This window comes from Plutella xylostella, chromosome 28, assembly GCF_932276165.1.
Source record: "Plutella xylostella chromosome 28, ilPluXylo3.1, whole genome shotgun sequence".
Lineage (NCBI taxonomy): Eukaryota > Metazoa > Arthropoda > Insecta > Lepidoptera > Plutellidae > Plutella > Plutella xylostella.
In genome coordinates, this window is record NC_064008.1 from 533,464 (window position 1) to 543,387 (window position 9,924).

The window sequence follows — 9,924 nt, forward strand, 5'->3', positions numbered from 1 at the left end:
CTACTTATTATATATTTTTTCAATAAATTGGGTATTAAAATTTAATTAGAAAATGTAACATAGGATTAAAATTAGATTTTAGATATAAATACTTAATACATACTTAAGTTAAGATTGTAAAAGATAAAGGAATAAGTACTTAAGATTAGTTAATATCGCCATTAAGATTTAAATCAAAGATTTTATATGATCGTAATTAAAAAAATACAGTGTCATTAAAGACTTATTATCAAGAGACTTTTACAGCACTCTGTATGTAAAAATACTTTTTTAAAATATCAAACATCATACATACATTCATAGTAACTTAAAGGAACATCTATACTCTATAGTATAAAAAGAAACAATATCTTATATTCTGTACCTACCTAAGATGTCAATAAAGGAATAATTTAATAACTTGAAATGTTTCAATTTAAATCCCGTAAGTATATTTAAAGAAATATTTAATTCAGTTTAATTTACATTTAAAGTACTTACCTACTTTTGAAAATCACAAACTTACTTCTTCAGTGTTATTTTTATAGATTACATTTAACTCCCTTTATTTGCCTGCATTTGTGTTGAAATAATTCCTGAAACGAAAAACATAGTATTTATACTTAATTTGAACACATGGTGTAAATGAATTAACATGACACAACAATGTGTGATCAGTGAGTATGTTAGTCAGTAGATGTTCTAAAACGACAAAATCAAGTCCAGCTATCGTAAATCTAAATTGTAAACTTTTCGACGAATAAAAATAAATAAAAGATATTCCTCCCCAAATACAAAACAGTTATGCACATAACATACTAGGGGCATGCCTAACATATTGAAGTACCTACAGAAAATCACGGTATACCTACTTGAAACATTGCGGGGTACAGAAACTTATAATACACTTCCCATAGTGGTGTAAGAAACTGACACACTTGGAGTACCTATTGGGGCACTAAAAGTTTAAAGAGGACATGACATCACTAAAAGTAAAATTTGTGCCTTCAGAATCGACATCAATATCTACACTTACTACCTATAATAGGGGTCACAGAAATGGACACTGGTAAGTAATTAGGTACATAAACTCACAGTATACTTGAAGTCGACGCCTCGCTTCCGGAACAGTTCCTCCACCTCATCAGTGAGTACTTGCTGCGGCGTCCCCCGCGTGTCCACGAAGCGACACTCGCTTGACGCGAAGTGGGTGGATAGGGCTTTGCGGTAGCGCTGTGGGGTTGGGGTATTGTTGGGATGAGGAATCATAAGAATCTTAAATAATCTACTATCCCTCACTAGGGCGGCTTGCAGAAAAGAACCCCTAAGCATAGCTTTACTAAACGTTTCTTAACACTAAACTGATTTTTATTTAAAACGATTTAAAACTGTCTTGCGCCATGGTTTTTCTAAAACGATTTAACAAAACCTAGTTTATGATATCATTCAATTTCTCATTCGGTCTATACAATTCGTTATACACTATTTGATTTAAAATTTGATAGTTTCCAATGAAGTAGGCTAATATTTTGGGTGAAATGAAATATACTTGTCGTCACATGTCAGTCCAGTCACCGACTGTTACTGTCACTTGATAAACAAACAACCGTGTGCAGTTACCGAAATATAAATACCTAATTGATAAATTATAAAAATGGAAGGTAAAAAACACCAACGGGCACCCAATTTTACATGTGACGAAAGTATGCTTTTATGTAACCTCGTAGACAAATATAATTTCATAATTAAAAATAAAAAAAACTGATGGTTAGACCGTAGCCGAAAAACAGAAGGCTTGGAAGTTGGAAGATGCTGAGGAAAGAATAATATAACGCCAACACCACTTATGTACCCAGAACTACTGAGAATTTACTGGTAGGTACAAAAACCTGAAAACAAAGACGAAAAAACAGCACTCAAGTGAAAAAATGCAGATCTCAAGTAAGTTCTATTATTATATCTAGCCATATGGCTACTTACAAAATAAAATTGGCAATAAATTGTATAATAGTAGGTAATAAAGTATGTAGGTAGCTAGAGTACTGTGATTTACTCTAACTTTTATGACTGGATTTTTATGTTTGCAGATATACCTAGATAGCAAAGTTTTACACGCGTCTGTAGTTCAGACAGTGGAGCTCCATGGACAAGACTGGGAAACGGTGTCGGCTGATGTTAATCTCCCCCCAGAGGAATGCCAAACAACATTGAAGTGAAACAATCATCAAGCAAAATAAAACAACAAGCCATATTTTAAGATTTAGGTATATAATATACAGTGGTAATTAATAATAATAAACATGTTTTTAAATCAACTGGTGTTTGGTACTGGTGACGCTATAACCTTGCAAAATAGTTATTGATCAGCGAAGTTCTTGCATTGTTCCCAGACTGTAAGGCACGAGGAGGTTGGTCTATATAGATTGTTGTGGTATTTTTTGTAAGACGAAAGCTTTTAATAAATTCATCATCTCGATAGGCACGAAACAAATCTGTTATTTTAGTAGTTAACCCTCCTATAAAAGTAAGGGGTATTCAAATATTCAATCATTTCTTTATCGTCGTCTGAGTAATACATTTTTGATCTTCTTCTTCTATCGTGTAAATGCACTAAGCTAACTTCCTCCAGTGTTTTGCTACTCTTATTGCGAGGTCATTGGCCTTCATCAGGTCTCCTTGACTGCACTTTGGGGCATTAGGGCACTCTATAAGGTGTGACGTAGTCTGGAGGCTTCCGCAACTGCATAGAGTGCTGGCATTGGCTGGGAGCATATCCCATCGCCTCAAACATTTTTGATATTACCGAGTAAGTTAACTAGAAATTCTAATTACTAACATCAAAACAACCAAAAAGAATACTTCAAAGATTGCTTTTGACATTTGACAAAGAAGTTAAATCTCGATTTACGCGTAAAACCGAGATATTGCCGGTTTAATTTTGACGTTTCCCTAAATCGAGATTTGACACTAAATCGAGATCGTGCAAGAGGATTTTGCTGATTTACGCTTAAACTGAGCTTAAGTTGAACAAAATCGAGTTTTAAGACGTTCTTGCAAGCCGCCCTAGGATCACATGACCTACTAGGAAGAGCCAAAAGGGAAAGTGTGCACATATTTATGAAAACGTCTGCATCAAAAGTACCAGGATCACATAACCTAATTCCACCACCCTTATCGTGGTCTATCGATCGCAGCACCCTTACTTCTCACAAGTTGAGTTCGAATTTCGAACCAGTGGCCGTAAGTAATTTACTATGCTATGCCTGACCAAAAGTACCAGGCTCACATAACAGTCTAGAAGTAGTTTCTCTCACCTGTGACACATTAGGTTCTGACCCGTGCACCAGCAGTGAATGGAACAACACAGTGTCTCCAGGCTCCATAGTCAGGTAGAGGCGGCTGTGAAGAGGCGCCACGTCGCGATGGATGCCGTGGAATAGCAGGTTTGTTGAGCCTTTCTGTGGGTAGATGGAAGATGAGGACATTATTTAGGGACATTGGACTAAAGAATATTGTGTCCAAAGACTAACTCGATAGTTTTGCTCAGTTTGATCCTATTATTGACTCAAATAAAGTTAAGTCAGATGTTTAGTCCGTCTGAAATAGTGATTGGTTAACCGGTTGGAATCCGTGAAATCAGACATAATAGAGAATAATTTGTGTTTCGCGCGATATAGCCACTAAGGGTCATCATTCATCATCATCAGCCAATAGTCATCCACTGCTGGACATAGGCCTCTCCCAAGGAGCGCCACAACACTCGGTCCTCGGCCTTCCTCATCCAACCACTACCCGCCACCCGCCTAAGGTCGTCAGTCCAGCGGGCAGGAGGGCGTCCCACGCTGCGCCACTACGGGTCGCAAAAGGTTAATTTTCCTCTCATCTGTTTGATTCGTCCTGTGATTTCCCATAGAAGAGTCCTTCTTATATCTATAGCAGTATAAAATTATTAGCCGATGATGACTCTAGACCTGTGACAGACCCTTAGAGGATTACAGTCTCTACAGCATAAATGAATGCAACGATGATGAAATTTCCACTAAAACTCACCGCATTAGGCGGATACCCATGTTCATACAGCTCCCCGGCTCTATGCGACCTTGGTACCAGGTACAGACAGCCGTTCTCTCGGTCCACGCGGTCTATTGCCGTCCACGAGCCCAGGATCTTGTCTGAGGGCCGGATGGGCAGGTAGTACTGGTCCTAGGGTAGAGAAGAGGTGGGTGTTTATAGTTGCGTACTGCTGGATTGGATTTGATATAGAATCGACGAGTCTGTGCACATCACAGGTCATTGCAGGAACCTCAATTTTAGATCTGCATTTCTTCCTAGAACGTACAGTAAAGTCCAAGAAGTTGAAGGACTAAACTGGGCTGGCGGATGCCAGTATGCGGATTTAGCAACTACCAATACCATGAATACCAGGCTCTTATAGATTAACATAAGCCCACTACGATTTCTTATGAAATGGAAGCCAACAAAAGAAACTAAAGTACCAGGAGCGCATATCTCCACACAGCTACACGACTGACCTGGTGCGGCGGGTGGCACGCGGTCCGCGGCGGCTTGTTGATGAGCATGCTGTTCATGGCGGTCAGGTTGTCTCCGAGCAGGCTGGACACGGCGGAGACTAGGCGAGGGTGCGACGAGTAGGAGTAGAGGACCGGGTCGTAGAGGACGTCTTGGATCTGTGTGGAATGGTGTGTTGAACTTTTAAGCTGATCAAAAGGCATGAATAAAACTTTAATTGCCAAATTCTCCATAGTCGGTTAGAGCATAACCAGGTATTAGTGGTTGACTTTTAACACATCTATCAATAATATTATATGGAGATGACGTTTAATTGATAACCAATCCCTATCGGTTAGATAACCGACTATGGAGAAATTGCAGCAGTGAAGCTCTAGTGTGATCAACTGCCCAGTGATGGATGCTAGCATAGCAGTGGTATCTCGAGCTGTTTAGCAGCCTCCTACCATCGATCCAAAGTATCCAGATAGTTAACTAAGCATTTTCTAAGGTATATTTTAAGAAGTTGGTGTAGGGTTTAGGTTATATGGTTTGCATTTTTATGTGTGACAGTCGTTACAACACGGCTAGGTGGACTTAGTTTTAAATGCATTTTCTACCAGTCAAACTGCAGGAGGTTCAGTGGGCAAATAAACTCTTTTTCTTTCTTTCAAAATTACGCTTCAATACGTAGCTATGTCTTATCGTTTGTATGATGTTAATTACCTACTGCCTGAAATAAAAGACTGATGGATAATGATGATTGATTAATGACCAATAATGGCTCAATGAAGATAAATTATATTCACAGTTGTTTACCTATAAATAGTTTACCTCACGTTTACCTTCATTGCCTCATCATTAATCTGAAAGTGGACCTGGCATTTCTTAGGAGTTATTAACTTAATTCTTTAGCAGTTTTATACTGTTCATACGGTTTTATACTGGACTAACGCATTTAAATTTCTAAACCTATCATCTAAAACAAACTTTTATTTCTTTTAAGTATATTTTTATCAACCACACAAACTACTCAGGATCTCTAAGCTCTCCTTTCGGCAGATAATTGGCCACAACTCCAACCGCCTCGATAGTGGAATCCGTCCACAAAGCCGGCACTCCAAATGCTTTCGGCTGCACAGCTAAAGTGGCAAAACCTTGCACCACATCTGTGGAACATTGGTCCAGCTTTCCCAACACAATAGCTGCCTCACGATAAACTGATGGTCTAATCCTTTCAATCTCCGACCGGTTAAACGCACAAAGAATCTGCCGCAACGCTGTCAAGTCATAATACGTGTAATCTTCAGGATTTTTTCCAGCGAAATCTTCTCTGACCCTTTCGGCTATGGCTGACAATTGCGCTTGGTTCAAATTGTAGTTTAGCCCGAAGTTTTGGACCACATCGATGCTGCTAAGGGTTAAATTCGCGTAGTCTTCCGGTTGTATCGCCGGGGTGACCCAGTGAAGTAGCATGAGGACTTTCTCTGGTATATTGCTTGCCCCTTCGTAGTATTGGACTAGAGTTTTCCATATGTAAGTGGCTTCCGCCATTGGCAGTTGTTCTTTGCCCAAATGCGCTAAGCATTCGACGATGTCCTTCGGTTGTGTTGTTTGCAGTTCTTGTAGAGTTATAGCTCTATCGTCAGGAAATTCTAGGATTTCTTCGCAGAATAACGCGTTTGTTGAGACAAAGTTTAATAAGAGAATCGTGAAATGTATTATAAAATGTTTCTTCATTCTCAAGACGTTCACTAGAACTAAATTAACCCAGCCGTTGTGCTTAATGGTTTGTGTTTCACTGAACGACTTTATTTAATCAAAATGGAAAGCTCACTTCGGTGGGTCCCTTATTTATTAAGGAGCACAGAAGGATGACCTTTGAAGGAAATAATTGAATCGTGCCGTAGGTAGAATATTTGAGTGTTTCTATTTGGAGTGTCGGCTGTGGTAGGTATAGTGGTTAGTAGAAGACTAGCGGTTAAGTCAGAGTCGTAAGTGCCGGGATCGATTACCTACTTGGGCAAATGTAAGGCCCATAATGTTTGCTCGAGTTCGCAAATAGTTCCAACCCTCTCTGCTGTCGCTTTGGGCTGGTAACTAGTACTAGTACCCACGCTTTTAAGAATAAGTCCACAGTCCACCTGAATGATTATTATAAGTGTGTGTGATATAAATAATCAAATTAGGTACATTAATTAAAATAGTAAAACTGTGTGTTATATTGATCCTTATATAAGTGGTCAACGAAAGCATTCTCAAGTAAAAATAACTTATGGTTTTTAAATCCTACGTCTTTTTTCTGAGGTGCCTTTTCAGACAGGGCTGACAGGCGTAACTCAAGTGAGTTATTAGGTTAAGTAGGTTGGTAGATTATAAGTGCATCATGTTCTTACCTTATAAATGAGTTCCTCCCCCGTCTTGCCGGAGTCTTTGAGCGAGAACTCCTTCATGACGGTGATCATGCCGGGGTCCACGCGGCCTGAACATATGTCGATGAAACGCTCTCTGGACACACACAAACAGGGCAAGATATACAGGTTGTTGCAATAAGGGGTCACCTAGAGGCTTACCCCCTTATTCATAGAAAAGTTACAATACGTTTTAACTAATAAACTGTTTTGTCCCTCTCTGTCAAGAAACAAATTGTTCTTTGTCGGAGAGGGACAAAACAGTTTATTATTAAAACGTATTGTAACTTCTCTATGAATAAGGGGGTTATTCTGTACACCTTTTGTTATACGATTCGCATTAATTTTCAAAAGTCGTAGAACGAAAGTTGTTTAGGATAACCCTCTGTGTCGCAAGACCTAGACATTTTGTAGGTACACCGCCTTATATGCTGGCGATATATTCAGATGACCTTTATTTAGCAAAAAATTATAATTAAATCAGGTTTTTACTTTAATTTTCCTAAATCATATCAGATCCATAGCACAAAAAATCATAAAAAGTAATTAGATTCCCCACATTAACTTAAAATGCGTAAGGTGTAGGTAGGTAGGTATTTGTTTTTGTGATGTTGTTTGTCTAGATTACTCTAGATTATAGTATCTGAAAACCAGCGCTATGGTCTACCATAACATCAAGCTGAGCTTCCGTTTCAGCATCAGGAAGAAACATACCTACTAGCTCATTTTACATTAAAAAAAACTTTTTTTTTACTAACTAACATATCAGCTATATGTTCACAATGGATTGTTGATTGCTAAATGTGTAGGTGGTGGTACGGTAGCTGTGTATTGTCTAATAGCATGGGAAGTGCGGCGCGGGGGAAGCCAAGTCGCCACCTAGCGGTGTACGAGCTGCATTAGCAGTTTACACCTACAGGTATATATAGACAAAACAACTCACTTGCAGTGCGCCAGTAGACAAAACAACTCACTTGCAGTGCGCCAGTAGACAACACAACTCACTTGCAGTGCGCCAGTAGACAACACAACTCACTTGCAGTGCGCCAGTAGACAACACAACTCACTTGCAGTGCGCCAGTAGACAACACAACTCACTTGCAGTGCGCCAGTAGACAACACAACTCACTTGCAGTGCGCCAGTAGACAACACAACTCACTTGCAGTGCGCCAGTAGACAACACAACTCACTTGCAGTGCGCCAGTAGACAACACAACTAGCTTGCAGTGCGCCAGTAGACAACACATCTCACTTGCAGTGCGCCAGTAGACAACCCAACTCACTTGCAGTGCGCCAGGGTGGGCGCGTCGATGAGTCCCCTCAGTACGAGGTAGCCGTTGTCTCGGTAGAACTGCAGCTGAGACTCCGATAGAGGGTAGGACTCCGCGTCTTGCGGGACACTGGGGTGAAACAAGGATATTGTAATATATTATAACTTAAATAGCACAAACATGAGTAGGTAGTGAGTAAGGAAGAAACTAATATAATATGACTACTTAACTTTTCTTAAAAGAAGAAATTATTATCTTTATTATTAGGCTTAAGTTACTCATAATAATATATTGTAATATTTCCTCTTATTTAAATAAAAGAAGAAAGTGTATCAATCTTCCATATAAAGTAGGTAGGTACTTACATAGTTACAAAATTTTACGTTTACTTACAATTCGAAGCTAATAAGATGTGTCCTGATCAAAATTAGTCACTTTCCCAAAGTAATATTCTACCAATATTCCATAGGTACCTAAAATATTCGCCAGAATAGTTATGAAACTTTATATGGGAGATCGAAACATAAGGCTCGGTTCACTGCATTTGCGAAGATAATTAGGTATGAAGGTATGTTTCTTAGAGAAAGTCATGAAGTTTGATGAGTAAAATATATTATGATTTTCGGAAGCCAGTTTTTGATAGTGTAACTTACCTCCATGAGGCCATAGCAGCATAAGACGTGTTCATATTTAAATTAAAATAATTCAATTAATTATACTTATGATTCAGAACAATAGTGAGACCAAACTAGTGTGAGGCGGAATGGCAAATAACGATGTTTTTCTTCCGATTATATTTATAATGCATGTATTTTTAGTTTTTGCTCATTAAAAACTGTTTCAAGTGATGCTAGTCTCAGCAATTCATTTGCCGGTTTTAGGAAGGTTACTTTTAACCAAACATGGAAATCCCAATTGAGAAACAAACATAAGCCGTAGGTAGGTAGGTACCTATACTTCTGAAAATTACCCTTAAGTACTACGTATGATTATGCGATCAAGAAATGTATAATACTTACTTATATCCCGCCATAGCAGACAGATGGGCTGCATAAACAGGGTGCAATTTTATCAGTGACGTGCCCTTGCCAGGTCAAAGTACGATTTTCGTGATTTCAGACTAGGTGCAATAAGAAAAGCTGCTGAGTACGTTGGGTACATTGACCTGGCAACGGGAATATCACGGATAATATTCCACCCAAAAATTGTTAATTTTAATAGAATATTCAAAATAAAAACACTATACTGAGTTAAATCTACCTAACATGTGGTCCAACTGTACTCAAACCACGATCAAACTGAGATCATTTTTTTTCCTGTGTCTCCTTTTATAAAGTGTCATTTATTGTAAATGGTACAAAAACTGTAAATGCCTGTCATTCAGATGCATTATAATTCACTGGCCTATTGTATTTACGAAATAACTTAATAGGCAGCGAATGAGGCTAATCTGACTGGCTAATCGTTTTTCCACGGTGGCAAACCCTTTCCATTCCCAATATTAATTCTAAGGGTGAGGCCCCATTGCTGCGTCACTGCCGTAGGTATATATTTTTATGACCGTTCTTTTTGTGAAGATGCGAGACGCAAGGCACCAATCAAATCGAATCATATTTATTGAAACCATTAGACACAGGTTTACAAGATATAAAAACAGTACGTAGGTAATTGCGGGATAAATAATTGAAGTAGTTAGGTACCAATGGGTCCTTACTCCAATACATTATATTATTATTAAAAAACCCTAGGTACC

The 9,924-nt window shown here is 38.7% G+C and overlaps 1 protein-coding gene and 1 long non-coding RNA gene across 4 annotated transcripts; one reads left to right on the forward strand and one right to left on the reverse strand.

Annotated features, from left to right (window-relative positions):
- Nucleotides 1–469: 469 nt before the first annotated feature.
- LOC105389742 (probable phytanoyl-CoA dioxygenase) lies at nt 470–9,446 on the reverse strand. 3 transcript variants are annotated; one of them, XM_048631261.1, is made up of 8 exons: nt 9,191–9,446; nt 8,184–8,300; nt 6,885–6,996; nt 4,512–4,667; nt 4,030–4,182; nt 3,294–3,437; nt 1,075–1,212; nt 470–575 (listed from the first exon to the last, which is right to left on the reverse strand). In XM_048631261.1, the coding sequence occupies exons 1-8, from the start codon at nt 9,202–9,204 to the stop codon at nt 522–524; spliced, it is 888 nt and encodes a 295-aa protein (XP_048487218.1). In that variant the 5' UTR covers nt 9,205–9,446; the 3' UTR covers nt 470–521. The 3 variants fall into 3 exon arrangements, with proteins under 3 accessions (XP_048487218.1, XP_048487217.1, XP_048487219.1); XM_048631260.1 differs by lacking the exon at nt 9,191–9,446 and adding an exon at nt 8,825–8,927; XM_048631262.1 differs by lacking the exons at nt 6,885–6,996; nt 9,191–9,446 and adding an exon at nt 8,825–8,925.
- LOC125490867 lies at nt 1,287–2,294 on the forward strand. The gene is made up of 2 exons (XR_007267933.1): nt 1,287–1,920; nt 2,067–2,294. It is a non-coding gene; the product is annotated as an uncharacterized LOC125490867 (long non-coding RNA).
- Nucleotides 9,447–9,924: the final 478 nt, after the last annotated feature.

Bases quoted from the DNA above. Each gene is read 5' to 3' on its own strand.
- LOC105389742 (XM_048631260.1), bottom strand. From the start codon at position 8,859: ATGAACACGTCTTATGCTGCTATGGCCTCATGGAG. The intron at 4,183-4,511 runs GTCAGTCGTGTA...TCTCTACCCTAG, and splicing joins CGTGCCACCCGCCGCACCAG to GACCAGTACTACCTGCCCAT. The intron at 1,213-3,293 runs GTGAGAGAAACT...CCAACCCCACAG, and splicing joins CAGAACCTAATGTGTCACAG to CGCTACCGCAAAGCCCTATC.